Source organism: Dermacentor variabilis, chromosome 2 (assembly GCF_050947875.1).
Source record: "Dermacentor variabilis isolate Ectoservices chromosome 2, ASM5094787v1, whole genome shotgun sequence".
Taxonomy (NCBI): Eukaryota; Metazoa; Arthropoda; class Arachnida; order Ixodida; family Ixodidae; genus Dermacentor; species Dermacentor variabilis.
In genome coordinates, this window is record NC_134569.1 from 51,138,652 (window position 1) to 51,157,843 (window position 19,192).

The 19,192-nt window shown below is 46.9% G+C and overlaps 1 protein-coding gene across 2 annotated transcripts in view; it reads left to right on the forward strand.

Annotated features, from left to right (window-relative positions):
- Positions 1 to 808: 808 nt before the first annotated feature.
- Positions 809 to 19,192, forward strand: part of LOC142571822 (acidic mammalian chitinase-like) — a 42,671-nt gene continuing 24,287 nt past the window's right edge. Inside the window, exons 1-5 of one of the 2 annotated variants that reach the window (XM_075680465.1) lie at positions 809 to 1,039; positions 5,470 to 5,785; positions 8,330 to 8,456; positions 9,361 to 9,485; positions 10,549 to 10,678. In XM_075680465.1, coding sequence (XP_075536580.1) covers positions 952 to 1,039; positions 5,470 to 5,785; positions 8,330 to 8,456; positions 9,361 to 9,485; positions 10,549 to 10,678 — 786 coding nt within the window. In that variant the 5' untranslated portion in view covers positions 809 to 951. The remainder of the gene's footprint in view (positions 1,040 to 5,469; positions 5,786 to 8,329; positions 8,457 to 9,360; positions 9,486 to 10,548; positions 10,679 to 19,192) is intronic. The other variant, XM_075680466.1, reaches the window with a different exon arrangement.

The window sequence follows — 19,192 nt, forward strand, 5'->3', positions numbered from 1 at the left end:
TGAATCCATTAGTAACAGCCCCTCATTAGATACATTTGCTAATTCAGTGGAAGAACATCTCCTTGCCTTACAGCTCTGAATTACATACTCAGGTTTATTACCGATCTTCATAGCCTAACACTTTAATCTATGAGTGTTCTTCCTGTATGATGCATCATACGCATGACTATATCCTGTTTGTCATGTTCATTAGGTATTTTATATCACATGTATTTTCAGGTGTCTTTTTTTCTTTTTTCTTGTTTTGTTTCTTGTTTTTTCAGATTCTTCTTTGTTATAGTATATTGTACCCAAATATTGAATTTGTGATGAACTACTTAATTGTTTTGTTTAGCGAAGCCAAAACCTTTGCAATAACACACTTATGATTATATAATGTATTTATATTCTCTGTTCGTAAATACTACCATATGTACTTGCCCTTCCTGTTATAATCCCAAGAGGGATTGACAGTATGTTAAATAAATGAATAAATAAATAAATAAATTCCCATTAGGTTCTATGCCAGTCTGGCAAGGTAGCATGACGCCATGGGTCGAAGTGCACAGGCCTTGTGCTATTTAGGAGGCGTTTAACCAGCGTGCAGGCTGATTGTAAACAGCCATGTATTGGCGACGACTACAACGGCGGAAGGCATACATCAAGTCCGCGCACATCGCCGGCTGGTTGCATTCCAATGAACGGACGTTGGCATAGCGCGCGACGCCAGCGGCAGCCAGCAGAAGAATGCCACCCGCGGCATCAGTGCTCGCGTTTCGTCAGACTTCTCTGCTATCGTTTTCTGATTCTCCTCTCTCTCGGCTAGGCCCGCGCGTCGCCCGAGAGGGAACACTTGACACAAGCAAAAGACGAGCCGTTGCGGCGACAGCGTCCGCTGCTGCGCTTACAGAGAACGGGACGACAGGCCCGCGTGTTCGCGAACCCGGCTCTTTGCGAGGAAGCAACGTCAGCATGAGGTCGGCTTGCTTAGGGCACGCAGCTATAGTGTGGGCTCTCTCCGTCGCAGCTGCACTGGCAGTAGAAGAAACAGTTAGTACAGGTGAGCTTCCCGACGCGCCTTTCGGGGCGTTCTTTGTGTATTGCTGACTTCATGGAGTTGTTTTCTGATGGCGTATTTCCTTTCCTGCTTCTGAGCTTTCCGTACAGCCCAGACCACACGTACGCTTACGGACGCGCGCAAACTCGCGTTCACGCGCCCACGCATGGGCAGACGGTGCGGCATGGATCGTATACGCGTCGAAACGCGGCGTGATCTCGGCCAATGTCTCGGGGAACAGTTCCTCTCTGTTATCGCGCGCTTGGGTTGCCTCGCGTCGGTGCGCCTGGCTACGCAGCTACGGGGCTATGGCGCGGAACATTCAACTCTCAGTGAAGCAGATTTATATCATGCAAGGAAGTGCTTCTTCTTTCCTTTTTGCACTGATCTAACAGCTATCAAAAAATATAACAATTACGTTTATAGCTATCGAAGCATCTTGAAGCACTGTCGATAACAAAGTTCGAAGCTGCGCCTGCCAAGGCGTCAGTGAGTGAGACCCGTGAGCGCGCTGCCGCGCGTATTTGTGGATGCAAAGCGCCATTACTCACGAGGCGCGCGTCCGCACGCGTACGTGTGATCTCGGCTTAAATATTTCGTCAGCAAAGATTACGTGCAATAGAAATTATAATTGTACGTACGATTCAACCAATTCGTCTGTTATCTCTACCTTTGTTTTTAAGCGTGATTTACTTACTGTGTTTGTTAGGTGGTTGAGTAATTAAGGTTTTTTTGAAGTTGCTAGAAACACCTGAAACATATTAAAAAGGGCCAGCGATAAACAGACATATTTATTTCGTTCTTTTTGTCTTTTTCTGCGCAAAATTATGTTTCAGCCTTGCGAATTCAAGTAATTCTGTGGCAGCTCAAATACAAGGAAAGCCAGTGCAGACGCACGATGATGTTCAATTTGACACGACATGAAACCGCCCTCGGCCGCATAGTATATGAACATGTCGTTGCGTAACAAATTCTCAATAAGCAGTTGCCCTCTCAGTAAGCGAAGGTAAAGGGTATACTGTCGTTCATGTTTGAATGCTACGCGGAGAAAATGTCATATCGCGCTGATGAAGACAGCGTCCTGTTGCATATAATCTTCATCTGAAGGCGTTTAACGTGACTGTACATAAAGCAAATTACCTCTCTCTAAACATACGTGTGCAGCGTTTGTCGCACTGAGCATGTAGAGCTCGGTGAGTGTGACCGCTACTGTAGTACGTGTTCAGTGTATATCATAGACGTGCGGTGTATTGGTCTCCTGCCACAGAGAGGCTTTAGAGGTTGAAAAGTTTTTTCTGAAACACCTTTAAATTAAAACGTCCGGCATGTCACAGGTTACACGACCCAATAACTGTTATAGTTATACGCGCGTTACGTAATGCAATTTTGTTGTTGTCGTCGTTGTCATCGTCGTCGTCGTCGCCGTTCAGTTAGTCTTGTGATGACCACACCATAATCACGTTTTTATTTTACAATACTGCATGCTGACTCTAGTGGCGGTCGTTGCAGAGTGCGTGACAAATGATGTAACAGTCTCTCAAACACAGAACAGTAGTACCAAGAAAAGACAGAAAAAGAACAAAAAGAAAGTGTACAAAAGACTGATCAGCTTGAAATCAATTTTTGCAAATTTCCTACGTCTTCTGTTTCAACTGCGTGCGAATCGAAGTCATTTCACTCCATTATCTTTCGCGGAAAGATAGACTACAACGCATCCTTTTTCGGCTGAAATGGAACTATTGAGCGACTATGTCGCCCTCTAGTAGCATAACCTGTTGAAAAATGCACGAAGTTATATGCGCCAGTCTTTAAATGCCCTTTCGTGTCTACTAAGCGCTCAACTGCTGCCATTCAAGATGTACCAATAAGCCCATTTCGCAACTTATTAATCCCGAAATCGATACATTACACACACACCCTAGTGATTAAAAACAAATCAGTGCTTCATTTTGAACTCTTTCTAACCTATTAACATAAGTAAATAGGTATGCTGTAGGCTTTGTTTCCGATAAAGAATTGCGAAGGGAACATATCAAGTAATGTAGTTTAGACATTGTTTGGTTAGTGATTATGGTTATGTGATCGTTCCAGAGCATATTATTGCAAATATGAAGACCGATGTATTCGTAATGCGCGACTCGAGATAATACGTTCCTAATCCCTGTACAGTTAAATGAAGGAGTTGCACTCTACTTGTTACAGACATGACTGATATTTTCTATGTGTCGCACCACTCGAACAGTTCATGAAGTTCTCTGTTCAGCTTAAGCTGATCGCCAGTTGAGTTAATAACAAAATATAATACACAGTCGTACGCTTAAAGTCTCATCTTAAGATTACCTCCGTCAATAATGTCATTTATGTGTAGCAGGAACAACAACGGACCCAACATGGAACGTTGGGGCATGAAATGTGCGGAAATTCATTTACCACATCGCTTCCACCAGCGCTTCCACGATTCACAAAAAGAAGATGTAGTGTGTAATGACAGTTGTTTCATTTCACGAGATTTTTTCCCGTTAGAGCAAAAAAGAGACGGATTGCGAACACAATGTCATTCATGTGCAGCAGGAACAACAACGGACCCAACACGGAACGTAGGGGCATGAAACGTTCAGAAATTCAATAACACAACGCTTCCATCAGCCCTTCCAGGGGAGATATTCTGTAAGAGTCCACCTAGTGGACATATCCATTTCGTCTGCCGTTGAAGCTCTGATTGGCTGAGCTGGGCTGCGTGTCCACAGCTGCGACGCGCCACAGCCAATTAGCACTTCATCAGCAGACGAAATGAACATGTTCGCCGGGCGGACTCTTACAGAATACCTCCCCAGGACTCAAAGAAAAAAGGAAATGTGATGTGTAATGACAGTTGTTTCATTTCACGAAATGTTATCCCAGTTAGAGCAAAAGAAGAGACGGATTGCGAACACGCTGAAACCGTTCCCCGACACGAATCTCATAGCAGCGCCTACTGCAACTTGTAGCACTCTACGCGTTACCTACCACAGTGGCCTTGGCGTTCCGATGCCGAGTATACGAGCTCGGGGGTTGAAATCGTGGCCACGGCGGCTGCTTTCCAAAGGGGACTAGATGCAAAAACGCTGGAGCTCTTATAGGGACAGCAAACAGTGGAAAGAAAATATTTGAGCTGTGTTAATAAACCACCCTACAATACTAAAATTCTCACTCCTGTGATGCAAACAGGCTTGTATAAGGTAAAAGAAGCGCCACAGCAAAAGACAGGTCGCGACGCCACTTTGAAGCTCGTGCAACAAATCACCGTGACGTCATAGTTTTTGACGGCGTTTGCTGTAGCCTATGGTTAATTTTTTTTATGGGCAAAGATGCACTACATTATATTCTATACGTGTGGCGGGTTTGGAACGTTGGCATTCGATAAAGAAGAATAACCGACGTGGCAGTGCGGTGGTTCCTGCGTGAAATACAGAAAAAGGAACTTTGACCTTCTATTTCGCTTCTAAGAATCGACCTATTATCTCGAAATTAACAAAACTATAGTCCTGAAACAATACTTTATAGGGCTAAACGCATATATTGGTTCTTTTTAGAGTGCTTTTTAAAATATCCCTACGCATTAAGTTGAACCCCAGGGGGTGAAAGTTATTACAGAGCCCTCCACTTCACGGTACATCTGTCGTATACTGTTAATGTTGCTCAGGGAGGTAGTTGTTTATAAGCAGAGTTCTTCAATCGTGCTGATTACGAAACTCACCCAAGCACAGGGGTCGGCGAACAGAGCGGGGGTCTGCTGACTCTCGCGTCATGTACGGAGAAAAATAAATTGACTAAAGAACTGCACTGTTTGAGCTAAACAACACATGATTGCGGCATGCATGTAGTGTAAGCAACCCCAAATAAACTCTATTTTCAATCGGCACCCTTTCTTCTCTTCTTCGTTTTGCCCCAGTCGGGCTAGTCATTTTGAGCGCATTTTAGAAGGTGATGCATGCAATAGCGAGTTTCATCATGTAGCTCACCTGTGACGCTTCAGTCAATTAACCCGCCACAGAAAAGTACCAGGGCATGCCCGGAGGTTTGAAGCGGGATTTCAGAACTGGTGTCGTCGTATAACACTGGTTATAAGTGTTCTCGGGGCCGTTAAAACATGGCTGCATTTTTTGGCGTGCCCATGGCACGGTTGTTCAATGGTTACGCCATCGTGCTCATTTATGTCGTCGTGCTAAGCTCAGCTGGAGGTCGCGGGCTCGATTTCTGACCGTAGCGGCGCCAATTCGATGGGTGCGAGGCGCAAGAACACTATAGCTTACTTAGAGTGGGTGAATGGAAAAGAACCTCCGGTGGTCGAAATTCAATCCGGAGCCTTCCAGTACACGGCGTCCCTTAAAACCCACTGTGCCAGTTTCAGGACGTTATAGACCCCCCCCCTTTCCATGTGATTTTCGGCGCAGGTCCGTGCGAGCCGTCGAACCATGTTCCGCCATGGCAGAGTGGGGCGACGATGCGGCGCGTCTGCTACTACACCCTGCCGTCCACGCTAGACCCCAGCCGCCCGATGGCCGACCTGTGCACGCACCTGGTGTGCGGGTTCGCCGCCGTGCTCGACGATGCGATGGTGCCGCAGCGTCCGGAGGACACGACCCAGTACAAGCGCCTGGTGGCCCTCAAGCTGGCCAATCCTTCGCTCAGGGTGATGCTGTCTCTTGGCGCGACAGGTTCCGATGGAGTCTTCAGCGCCGTCATCGCGGCGCCGGATCGTAGACAAAAGTATGAGTTCCTTCGCCGTTGCTCTTGTCTGGAGCGTAAGGGAAAGCCTGTCCGTACAGTGCTTATCTAAACACCAGATACGTGAACGGCAGTGGTAGCGCAGGGAACGACTATGTGTGGCTCTTCGCTCGACCAAGAAGCGTGAGAAAAAGCTAGTACTTTGATCCTTGTATTCTCATCGAAAGATAATGGCGAGAAAAGCCGCTATACATCCACGATTACGCTGTTAAACGACGATTCACACCAAAATCTAAGTACAAAATAGCTCGTAATTTCAAATAGTAGTTTTATACGAAATGTGTTTGGACTAGACTTTATGCTGCTTCATAGCTCAGTCCCGCTATTGCCCACGCTTTTACGTCAGCAACTGGGCAGACTGTTACAGAAATAATAGTTTTGTTTGCTGGCTGAGCTCAACGTCACCAGATGGAGCCACAACTGTTGCTACTCGCGTTATGCGTCTCCGGTATTTCATAAGAATTTTTTCATGGACAAACTAAGGCTTTCTGTACTGTAAGCCAGATTTTGAGAATTCGAGTAGCTCCACCTAGGCAGTGGTATGACCAATTAGGCGTAATCGCTACATAGTCCGAAAGAGCTGTTTCAGAGTGTTCCGGGAAGAATCATGCGATAGAGATGGAGAAAGAGACGTTTAAACATAGAGACGCTAGCCTACAGTTACAGGCTGAATGTGCTACTCCAGATGCAGCGCGAGGTAAACTCATAAAAAGCAAACATGCGCCTCGATGGTGTAATATGGATCCGGAATGGTTAAGCGCTAACGTTAAAAGAAATATAACCAAAACGCATCGCGCTTGGTAGCGAAATGGAATCGCACTCGAAAGTACAATATGGTTTAACTGTGTGGCTTATACTTCCAACCACGAAACGAAGCCTTTGCAGATAAATCATAATCTTGTAACACAGGAGAGTATAAAAGCAGAGATGTGTTCAACTCTATTTTTCCCCCGGTGAAGCTTAGTAAAGATACTCAGGTAAAATATGTTTAAAGAAGGAAAGATACCAGGCGAGTGGAAACATGCCGTAGTAGTCATGATTCCCAAACCAGGCAAGAAGCTGCAGATCGAGAATCTCAGACCAATCTCCGTCACTTCTTGTCTGGGAAAACGATACGAGAGGATCGTCACGAAACGCATCCAGCAACACCTAGAAAACAAGAGGCTCTACCCAGACACCATGTTCGGCTTCAGGGCGAACCTCTCGACGCAGGACGTGCTTCTGCAACTTAAAGAAGAGGTCCTGGAGACAATGCCCAAGAATGGGGAAAACGTAGTCATGGCACTTGATATAAAAGGTGCTTTTGACGACGTCAGCCACGCCGCTATAATGGAGAGGCTTCTGCGGTAGGAACCAAACAAGCTGATGAAATTACATATTTTGTTCAAGCTTGCTTCATTAACCTAAACAATCATGAACCAGCCAGCCCAAGTGTGTGCTCTTCTGCAGTTCATAGAGAGAGAGAAAACTATTTGGTCCATTAAGGGTTTAGCGTTCGATCTTCGTATTCATCGCTGCAGACGCTTGACCTTCTTAGCAGGGTTGGGCCCCTAGTCCAGGTCTCCACTGAGCCGCGCTGACGAAATAGTTTTCTCTCTCTTTATGAACTGCAGAAGAGCACACATTTGGGCTGGCTGGTTCATGGTTGTTTAGGTTAATGAAGCAAGCTTGAACAATATATGCAATTTCATCAGCTTCTTTGGTTCCTACCGCAGAAGTAAGATATCACTGTACAGCGCGATAAAGACGAAGAAGACTGAGGGGCTGTCGTTTCGTTTTTCTTTTTTTTATTGAACTTCTTTATTTTCTTTTTTTATTGAACCAAGAAAGGCCTATCTAAGCCCATGCTTAGTAAATTCGAACTCTTTATGCGTTGTTGTTGTAAACGACTATTTATCTGCATAATAGACCAATCGGAGTTGTGCTGACATCATTGATTAGTCACGTTAGGCAAGCCCTGTGTCAGCTCAGAATGTTGAATGGTGAATAAAGGGAGTCACTCACATTTTCAGCAACGATTTGACACCGAACCCTCGCGCGTACGCTTGGCATTGTTATTTTGTTCTCTTAATTTGAGACGCGCTGTTTGTCGCCTCCTCTGTTTTCGTCGTGTCCTTTCCGCGTTGTATACAGTGTGTTATGCCCCACACACAAGTCCAAATATCTACCCTCGTGAAGTAAGATTTCTTCGCGAAGGTGTATCCAACACGCCAAAAGGAGGCGGTCGAAGCATTTTTATTAGTTAACGCCAGTGGCATAACACTTTCGTGTTCTGCGGAAGCTACAGCTCACTCGCGATGCTGAGATAATTACGAAGACGTCGCGATACTCTCCCTATTATACAATCCAGGCGTGCTTCAGTGCGGCGAGTTCTGTTTTTCTTCTTACATTTAGCTCCGAGCAGCTATGGAGCTGCTGTTGCACTGTAATCACGAGCGCACGTCCAGGCGCCGCGCAACCCGTACAACCTAGATGCTTCACTCCATTGATTCCCCACGGAGTCCTAACACGTCTCTGCTCGAACAGGTTTATAGCATCCGTCATAACGGTCCTTCGCCAGTACGGATTCGACGGGATCGACATCGACTGGGAATTCCCGGGGCAGGGAGCTCTGCCGGAAGATGACCGGAAGAACTTTGGCGTCTTTCTCAAGGTGACTGTTTCCGGCACTTTCTCTTTCCCATATTTGCGGAAGCTTGCTGCTGCTGCTTCTGGCGTCAATCTAATGTTTGTTCGTGTTGCCACACAACAGTGGCAGTCAGGTCCGTACCGCGCAGGAAGCATAGAACATGCACGACACAAGTTTGCGAAAGAGAGTGGGAATGCATATACGAGGCAACTCACTTACGAAATAAACACGGCTAGAGAGACGCTGAAGATTAATGTTAAGTTATATTACTAAATCACAGTACTGCGTTAGAAAAGCGGCCGCTCTTACCGTAACTGGAGGCTCGGCGAGCCAGAAAAGATGCAAGAACAAAAAACTGGTGGCGATGTCACGGTGAAGTTCCCACATGAATTTTCACAGCGTCTACTCACGTTTATAGTTAATTGTTTATCGACAAAGACCAACATCATTGCAATCTAAAAGAACCAAATACTCGACCCAGCAAATTTTGAGAGCGTTTACTTCCGCAAAATTCAAAAAGATGCAACTTCAGCCGTCATTTCTTTGGCTACACACACTCGGCAACAACCTAAGAATTCAGTACAAGCTCCGCCGACAAAGCGGCACTTCGCTTGCCCTCTATGCCTCCACGCTCCGATGCATAGTTCCCGGGAGACGCCAATATTGAAAGGTCGCCTACGTGGTGACGTCATGGAAATTAGCGAACGTAGTCGTCTGGCGCGTCTCTGTGTGCCGGACAGTGATGGGTATTTCCCACTACATTCCTAGATTAGCATCTTAGATTGACACTGGCTATAACAATCAACGCTTTTCCTCCACATGAACAAAACTGTGGTCATGAAAGAATACTTTAAAAGGATAAGCTAAGTTACCGTTTATATTTAGCGTCCCTTTAAGTTTAGTTGCAGAGAGGAACCCTGTTTTTCAGGAAGTCCGTGAGTCCTTCAAGAACGAGTCGCATGCATCTCACGGCAACGAACTGTTGCTGTCAGTGGCTGTGGCAGCCACGGCGGGGCTCATCGACACAGGCTACGATGCCAGAGTCATATCGCGGTGAGTTTTGCCTGCGCAAGGAGGGTCATTCTTTTCTAGCCTCTATATCAACGCTAAAGAAAGCAAGAGCAAATCGGACAGTGCTAAAGAAATGTGTAGAAATAGGTAGTAATGGAAACATTAAACAGAAACTTTAAACTTAAGCATAAGGCTCGTAAAGCTAGGCGTTCAGTTGACGATCACCTTTAGAAACAAGAACATTGCATATATATATATATATATATATATATATATATATATATAGCTACCGCGGCGCCGTTTTCCCATCCACTTTCCTGGATATATATATATATATATATATATATATATATATATATATATATATATATATATATATATATATATATATATATATATATATATATATATATATATATATATATATATATATATATATATATATATATATCCAAGAAAGTGGATGGGAAAACGGCGCCGCGGTAGCTCAATGGGTAGAGCATCGCACGCGAAATGCGAAGGTTGTGGGTTCGGTTCCCACCTGCGGCAAGTTGTTTTTTCTTCCACTTTAATTTCCATTAATTTATCGTTTCTTTATTTCATTTATTAAGCACAAGTAATTTCCCCTATGTTGTCCCTGGTGTCAATGTTTGTTGGCTTCTTATGATATGACTATATATATGGGGGGGAGGTGATGTGGTGTTTATTTATTCAGGTATGCTGTCAATTCCACACACGGGCGGGATTATTAAAGGCGTGGGTGTACAGTGCAGACAATGCACAGGCAATGCACTCGATATACACGCAAAGAAACAAGGCTACAAACATAAATAAATAAAACGCTCAAGAATGTAGCGGCACACAAAAAGAAATGTTTATCACTTTGGCAGGAGCACAGGCAATATACGTTTTCCAATTTCCTCTAGAAACCTTTCTGTAACGTTGGCTACTCTACACTAAATTTGTCAAGAGCTATTCCATTCGCTTATTACGTATATCTCCTCCCCCATTTCGGCAATGCGTGTGGTGTGCGAACAAGTGCGTAGTTGTGTAATATCCTGCGTCACGGCGCGCTACAGGTATATCTTTATTCCTCCTCCTGCAGGTACGCTGACTTCATCAATTTGATGTCCTACGACTACCACATGTACGAGCCTTACCTGCCGTTCACTGGCCATAACAGTCCCTTGTTTAGACGCAAAGTGGAAAAAAGCATTTTTTCCACCCTTCACGTGGTGAGTTATTCTCTAGTAATCTCTGTCTTTTGCCGTGCAACGTGCGCTTGGTCTAAATTAAATATTCGCGTGGCTCTGTGGGAAGAGAACTTTCCCATATATATATATATATATATATATATATATATATATATATAGTGGAAATGTAAATCGTGCAGAAACGTTCGATCCGTGATTTCTTTATTTGTACTGATCGTACGGAAGTGGCGAAATCAAAGGTGTCCAGTGTGAAGCCTTCCGTCTTCATAGTGTATAGTGTCTACGCAGTTGTAGCGGCGCCAGCCTTCGCCGGCACAACGATCCGCGCGTCGGGTAGCGGCGCCAGCCCTCTTTGTTTACTTCAGACTACGGCGTACGAATACTTTTAGACCGTGCTTCAGACAATCGGACACCCGCGCGCGCTCGCTGGACGGGCGCGCTCTTTCCTTCTCCTCTTTCCTATCCCTCACCGCGGCCGTCTGCGCCTCCTGCGCTAGCCCGCCGCAGTTCCTTAGAGAGTGAATAGAGAGGTTTAGTTTAGGGGACGCAAGCGGCCTGCCTATACGCAAGAACTAGGGGCGACGGTACTGCGCATGCGCTGACCCGAACGTAGGGGTCTGCGCATGCGCAGTACCATGGCTTCTATAGTTCTTGATTACGCAAGCCGCTTGCGTCCCCTAAACTAAAACCCTCTAATAAAACACACTACAGCACGGATGTCCCGTCTCGGGCTCCTTCCCCTTCGCGTGCGCCCCCACACAGTCATGCTATACGCGGCGTACACGCCGATGGCCGCGCCACTGGTGGCGGCCTTGCGCAGAACGCATGGGAGAGGAGCGAGCCGCGCGCCGTAGCACGCCGTAGTTTGTTGCGTCGCTGATAGTGCTTCTCCGTCTTATTTGTGTTTTCAGAGCAAAATAGGCAACACCCTTCGCATGTGTGGGATGGCCAAAGCTTCCGAAGAATGTCGAAGAAGAATTGTTGCAGGGTGGGGGGCTCAAATACCGGCGAAAACGTGCCGGCGATACGGTTCTAATTATTCCCCGCAAAGCCTCATCAGCAGGAGCAACCGTGGCAATGGATCGTCGCTTCGGCGCGAAATTTCTTGTTCTCATCCTTTCCTTTGTCGTTTCGGTGTTTTTCCTTTTTTATTATTATTTATTTACTCGATTGTAGTTAGTCGCGTAAGCGACGAAGTTCGTCTGCAGTGCAACATGCGGTTTAAAGGCATTTCGCTAAAGTTCGGAATGCCGTTTGCCGCTTACTTGTTTTCCGCTTCTTTACCGCGTTCGGCTAGCTAGGCAGCACGACTGCATGAGCGCATTGTGTTTTATGGTAAAGATACAGAAGTTTGCAAGAACTGAAATTGTTAGTTTTATGTGGCCCGGTTTTATGTGACCCACATAAAACTAACAATTTCAGTTCTTGCAAACTTCTGTAGCTTTACCATAAAACACAATGCGAATCCTCGCATACCGGGCCACATAAAACTAACAATTTCAGTTCTTGCAAACTTATGTAGCTTTACCATAAAACACAATGCGAATCCTCGCACCAGCTGTCGCGCACTTCATGTTTTTACATGTATTTTATGCTTGGCTTCGCACATGTTTAACTGTTGCTAGTTGCTTCATGCATAACTCTTGATTCTTTTGAGCTGCGATGTTTTCACCCTGGCTCGTTTGTAAAGGGTATAAATCACGCTGTGTCTTATCGGAATGACACCAAGCAAGTGCTTCTTTAACAGCTTTATTCATTTCTCCCGAGGGCATCTTAGATATTGTGGTTTTTTGGGAAATGTGTTTAGAAAATAGGTAGCTCAGGGCGAGAATTGCTAATAGTTGCTGCATATGGTATTTTTATTCCATTTTTCGCTGATCCATTTTTCGCTGAATAGTTCGCGTCACGTTTGGAAAGTCATCACACCTTGATGCTGTCTGAGCAGACTTAACACGCCGAGTGATTTGTTTGTTTCACAACGTAGTCGCTTCTTGCAAGTGAATTTTGTACTCACTGAATTATTTATTATTATGCTTACGCCGCATAGGACTAAACCCGGCCTTGCCGCCAGCGCTGGATCTAATTTGACTGGCGCTGCTCTGCCTTTAAATATATCATGTGGCACCTCTCTCTAGTAACATTTAAAAAAAATACTGCAAAGTTAGTCAGACTATAGCTTTGTACGTTTCCAAGCAGCTCCCTTAGGGAATTTAAAATTGCAAAAACTGCAGCGCGAACGGCAGTTCATCGGCGGTACAGCGCTAACACGCGCTTTTATTAACCCGTGCGTTTGGTGGCTTCGTTGACTATAGTGTACGCGTTTCTATCAATAAATTCGCAATTATTCTTCTTCAGGTGACTTTCACTACACTTATTCGGCGGCGTCACATGTATTCATCGGCAGAAAAATCACAACGGCATATGCAGACATCCCACCGTGCGGATTTGTTATCTAAGTATGCACTAACGACGGGTGCTTATTATTGAGGTGCAGAAGCAGCATTACGACAAGGGTAGAATTAAAAAAAAACACGGTCGAGACATCGCATTAGTCAACAAAATTTGTCGGCTAGTTTACATGAGCTCCACTTCATGTAAATGGTCTTCATGGCGTTTGTCTGCGGGACGCACCTGGCGCGTATGTGGCCCATGTTGCCCCAAACACCGGTAACATCTTGTTCATACCCGCTCCTACAGAGGTCTGCGTCTTCCCTACAGCTGTCACCGCAGAAGAAGCAGTCTGGCGCCCGAAGAAAGGACAAATCACAGCCGCGAACTTCAGTCACCCTTGCTGCAAAGCGTTGTCGTCTGCTACTGCTCACGCGCGTATTGTTGGAAGCGGCCGCTAGGTGGCCATCAGTGGCGCCTCTATAGGCGGTGCACGTGGCCTATACAAGTTCACTACTGCGGCGCGTTTGTCTCCAGGCCATGTCAATCCCTCGCACGAGCCGCCTCCGAGATTGGGCGGCGCTCGCGTTGTTCTCCACTGAATATCTCGGAGGCCCCGTCCAGACCGCAGCCGCCAGCACACGATAATACGTGGCGCTCGAGCAGCCCATTTGCTCCCATGCCTTTGCGAGGCTGGGTCGTCTTAGATCCACCGACCGACACCTCTTATCCGCAATATTTATCGTGTAACAATTTGCACTATATCACTCGAAACTTCGGGTAAAGGTTCCGCCGCCCCCTCCCCCCTCTTATTGCTCTCTATCTTACTTGCGGTAGCATACATACGGACGGGCGAATTTTCGTCGTCGCCGTGATGTTCCGAATAAAGGCCGAGCGTGAGAAAAATTAGCGGTCCACGCGTTGTTAACAACGGGTGCAAGCGCTAGCATTCGAGCATGAGCTGAGAACGGCTTGATGGGTGACATCTTCCCGCACGCCCAATGTCGCGCGTCTCCTCCTCTGGCCCTGCCGTTACCGTAATTACCGTAATTACCGTAACCGACTACCTCAACAAACACTGGGGAGCGGAAACAGTTCCAGAAGAATGGAAACACGCTGAAATCATCATGATTCCAAAGCCAGGAAAGAAACTCCAAGTAGAGCACCTCAGACCAATCTCTCTCACATCATGCTTGGGCAAGATATACGAGAGAGTGGTTACGAAGAGACTTCAAGACTACATGGACGATAACGAATTATACCCGCACAGCATGTTTGGCTTCAGAGCCAAGCTGTCGACACAAGACGTGCTGCTGCAGATAAAGGAAGAAATACTCAGCGAAATCCCACGCTACGGAGAAAATATCATCATGGCACTCGACATCAAAGGCGCCTTTGACAATGTCAGTCACGAAGCCATACTAACGGGCCTAGACAACCTGAACTGCGGCAGAAAGACACACGGCTATGTCAAAGCATTCCTGTCGGGCAGAACAGCGACCATCGGGCTAGGAGAGCTAAGATCACAAAAATTCAGCACTCCAAACAAAGGCACACCGCAAGGGTCAGTTATCTCGCCCATCCTTTTCAACGTGGCAATGATAGGACTGGCCAAACAATTAGAGGAAATTGGGGGTATACGTCATGCGATGTACACCGACGATATCACCATCTGGACGCAAAGAGCTCCGTTAGGATACCAAGAACTGAAGTTGCAAGAGGCCGCAGCATGCGTAGAAACATATGTCAGGGCAAGAGGACTCGCATGCTCAACGGAGAAATCTGAGCTCCTGAGAGTACGCCGGAGACGCAAGGCCAGCGACGAGGCCGAGCCCCTGAAAATCTACCTGGAGGGACACCAGATCCCGGAAGTGACGCAATGCAGAATACTGGGGATGTGGGTGCAAACAAACCAGCGTTGCACATACGCCCTGGCACTAACCAAGACTGCAGTCAACCAAGTCGCCAGAATGATAAACCGGGTGTCGAAAAGAAGATATGGCATGAAGGAGGCAGATACACTCAAGCTGATAAACAGCCTAGTAGTCAGCAGAGTGGTGTACAGCCTACCGTACTACAACTGTGTCAAAAGCGAAATCCAGCAAATCGATACCATCCTAAGGAAAGCACTCAAGACGGCGCTTCAAATACCCCAAACAGCGTCGACCGAGAAGCTGCTAGCCCTAGGGCTGCACAACAGCTTTGAGGAACTGCAAGAAGCCCAAAGGATCACACAATTCCAAAGACTACAGCAAACTGAAACCGGTAGAAGACTTCTAGTCAGGTACGGCGGCGAATCAACCCTACGAGAAGTACAAGATAACATGACGATCCCGGACGAGTACCGCAGTACCATCAGGGTAGCACCAATACCCAGAAATATGGACCCGAACCTGCACAAGGCACGCAGGGAGGCGAGGGCAGAGTACGTGCAAAGGACACTGGCCATCCGGAACGAAACGGTGTATGTTGACGCCGCAACATACGCCGGCAAAGGAGAAGGCAATAAGCATAAAGTCGCGACGGTGATTGGCCCGGACCTCAGGGAAATCACCAGCGCGTCAATACGGAACTGCACGGTAGTTGAAGCCGAGGAAGCGGCCGTAGCTCTAGCGGCAGTGGAGGGCTATCGACTAGGCAAATCCCTAACTATTCTAACAGACTCGCAAACAGCATGCCGGAATTACATGAATGGCAGGATCAGCCGCAAAGCGCTGAACATTCTCCGCTCTAACGGCCGACCCACAGACAAGCAAAGCAAACACGCGATAGTTTGGATACCGGGACACACGAGTGTCGAGGGAAATCTGGAGGCAGATAGGATAGCTCGAGGGTACGCAACAAACCGGGCGTCCAAGAACACTGCCGCCATAGAGGACCCAGAACCGGTAGGCCAAACATACGCTGACACGCTAAACTACTTCAGGGGCGCCAGAATGAGATACCCGGCACCAGACAAACAACTCAACAGAGAAGAAGCCGTAATCTGGCGGCAACTACAAACGGGCACATACCCGAACTTATACATTCTAAGCAAAATTTACCCTACCCAATATGAGAACACATGCCCCTGGTGCGGGGACAAGCCCACGCTATATCATATCACGTGGGCCTGCCAAAAAGCAAAAGAAATAACCGTAATAGAAAACCCGAGTGCGGAACAGTGGGAGAGGATGCTTTCCAGCGACATCCTGAAAGTCCAGCAAGGGCTAGTAAGGCGTGCTCGCACGGCAGCTACCCTCAGTGGGGCCCTGGACTAGGGGCACCAACCCTGCAAATCAAGATGGAAGAAGCCATCTGACGCACCGCTAACTCCATATGTAAATAGAGCAAATAAACGTTTTTCACCACCACCACCACCATGCCCATCGGCGCGGCTGAGTGCATTAGCGCGGCCCACGCGCCTTACGCTGGAGGTCATCTGCGGCGGGTAGCCTTTGTAAGCCGAGATGGCGCGTGTATTCGTGCGCGCTAGTTGGAGGTCGCGCAATCCGAGTTTTGGAGACGTGGTACAGACCACGTGGTGAAGCGAGTGGCTGCACGAAGCGCTCTCTTTAAGACAAGCCGGCAGTCCTCATTATAACAGCGTTGTCACAGCGAGTGCTCGTGATCGTGCTTTAGCTAGTTAGCCAAATGCTTACAGCAATAAAATTCGACCAATAAAACTGCAAATCTTACGTCGTGCGATTGTGTAACATGTTTTTCTATCGTTATCAGTGTTTCGCCTTTCGTACGAAGCTGCGTCTCTTTTTCGACATAAAGAGAAAATGTGCATAAAGTCTGAAATTGGTCACACCACCAAGTTAAGCTAACCACAAATCACAACTGCAAACTAGTCACGCTTAATATTGTATAGTTAGGAGCCGTTACTGCATACAGCGATTTATTGCGGTAATTGTTCCTTTTACTTCGTGTTGCTTTGTAGCTCTACCCCATCTAATATCTGGGGGTAACATAAATAAGTCAATAGATATACTGCAGTCCGACTTTCTGTGGTATAGCTGGAAGTGATCTAACCGAAACCATGGGAACTGGCGACCTGCAATGAGAGTCGTATTTGCGTGAAACGTCGCAGCAATGAAGCTCCCACCTCTTTTCTCGCACTGCGCGAAAAATGATACACGAATCGTTCGTCAGTCGCTTCTACACGGTGGATGCATCCTTATTATTTAAGGGCAAATTTAACAATAAATTTCAGTTCGTAACGACCGGCCGCCTTCGTTCTGGAAGTCTGTTATCACGAGTGGCCGGCGCTTGTCCCCACACGATGCGATCCAGCGTGTACAGAATGCTTTCTGAATGCGGTATGGCCCAGTTCTTCGCTCCGAAGTGTAACTGCCCGCAGAACCATGCCTGCCGAGGAAAACTCGCAGTGGCACCCCTGATAGCACGGGTCCTGTATCAGCCCTGATTAGCGAATGTCTAGTGCAAGTACCAGTAGTTGAATTTGCGCTTTCGACCTACCCGATAAGAAGGGCCACGGAACTGCGCGACAACAACGGATAAAAAAAAGGTAGACGCACACATGAATAAGGTCAGAAAATTTTATTGACTTCTGTTTAAAGATGGTTATGGGGGCTCCAAGTATACTAACTCACAAACACACTAAAGCAGGCCGCTGACAATCAAATCAACTCTACTTGCTCACACGCAAGCGTAAGCACTCATCGGCGCAAACAAACACGAGAAAAACATGCGTACAAGCATCGCAGCACGTCTTATCGAAGATAGCTGTAAATCACTTATCTTATTCTGTCCCCTCTTTATCGGTCAGTTCCGTTGTCTTGAGCAACAAACAATACGTTTCGCGACTTTCCTCTAAAGACACAGTTTGTCACGCTCTTCCACAATCTGCCACGTCATGTCGCCATTGCTTTCATTGTTCTCACCAACCGTCTTTTGTTTCATGACCCGCCGTGGTTGCTCAGTGGCTATGGTATTGGGCTGCTGAGCACGAGGTCGCGGGATCGAATCCCGGTCACGGCGGCCGCATTTCGATGGGGGCGAAATGCGAAATCACCCGTGTGCTTAGATTTAGGTGCACGTTAAAGAAGCCCAGGTGGTCAAAAATTTCCGGAGTCCCCCACTACGGCGTGCCTCATAATCAGAAAGTGGTTTTGGCACGTAAAACCCCAAATATTATTCTTATTATTTTGTTTCATCTACTCGCACTCTACACCCGCAATAGCACCATTGTGTTTGCCATAACCTTCTATTGCATTCTTGTGAACGTTATAGGCATACAACTTTAATTTAGTTTTCATTAACGTTATGCCTATAAAGCTAATTTAGCTTTTCATTCGATGAAACAATCGAACATATCCTCTGCCATTGTCCTCGCTACAGCTCTAAAAGATAGTCGCTCGTGACGGCGTTGGCACGCCTCGATGACCGGCCGTTTTCTGAGCAGACAATCTTGGAGCGCCGGCTGATGCGATCTTCACGCCAGAAGGCGGTGAAGGCACAACTGAGGTTTGCCCGGTCAAGCGACCAGCTTGAACGAGTGTGACACTCCTGCGTTCCTGTGTGTTTGTTTCTAACTTTTTATTTCCCCTCCCCCACTTTTTTTCATGTGTGTGCATTTTTTTTAAATATCTTTCTGTCTCCCCTTACCCCTTACCCCTTTCTATCTCCCAGTGCAGGGTGGCAAACTGGATATCTATCTTCCGGTTAACCTCCCTGCTTTTCTCATCTCTTCCATCTCTCTCTCTCTCTCTGGTTTTTTATTAGGACAGCACTCCGTAGTTTTCTCAAACATAGTGCATTACCCATGACAAATTCGTATAGATCCGGAAAACGCGTCACGTGGCAACCGGGCTCCTCCCTAGCGCTTCTTTCCTAGGGGGCCTAGAGTTACTGTACAGCATATACAGTAACTCTAGGGGGACCTCGATGTCAGCGCCGCCTCCCGCCGTGCAGGGTGGCGACACCCTTTCATCAGGCCCGTGCGGCACTAACGCCATATTGTGTGGTAGCTGTTGAAGCGGCCGTACATGTGTGTGCATTAGTTAGTGCGGCGCTGTCGTGTTGCGTCGTGTTTGTAATTTGCGCGGTGCTGCAGACGTGTTCGCTAAGTTAACTTCTGAGGCTCGCAACGTAAGATGAAAACTGCGTGACAGTTTTATGTTCAAAAACACTCCGCCGTGC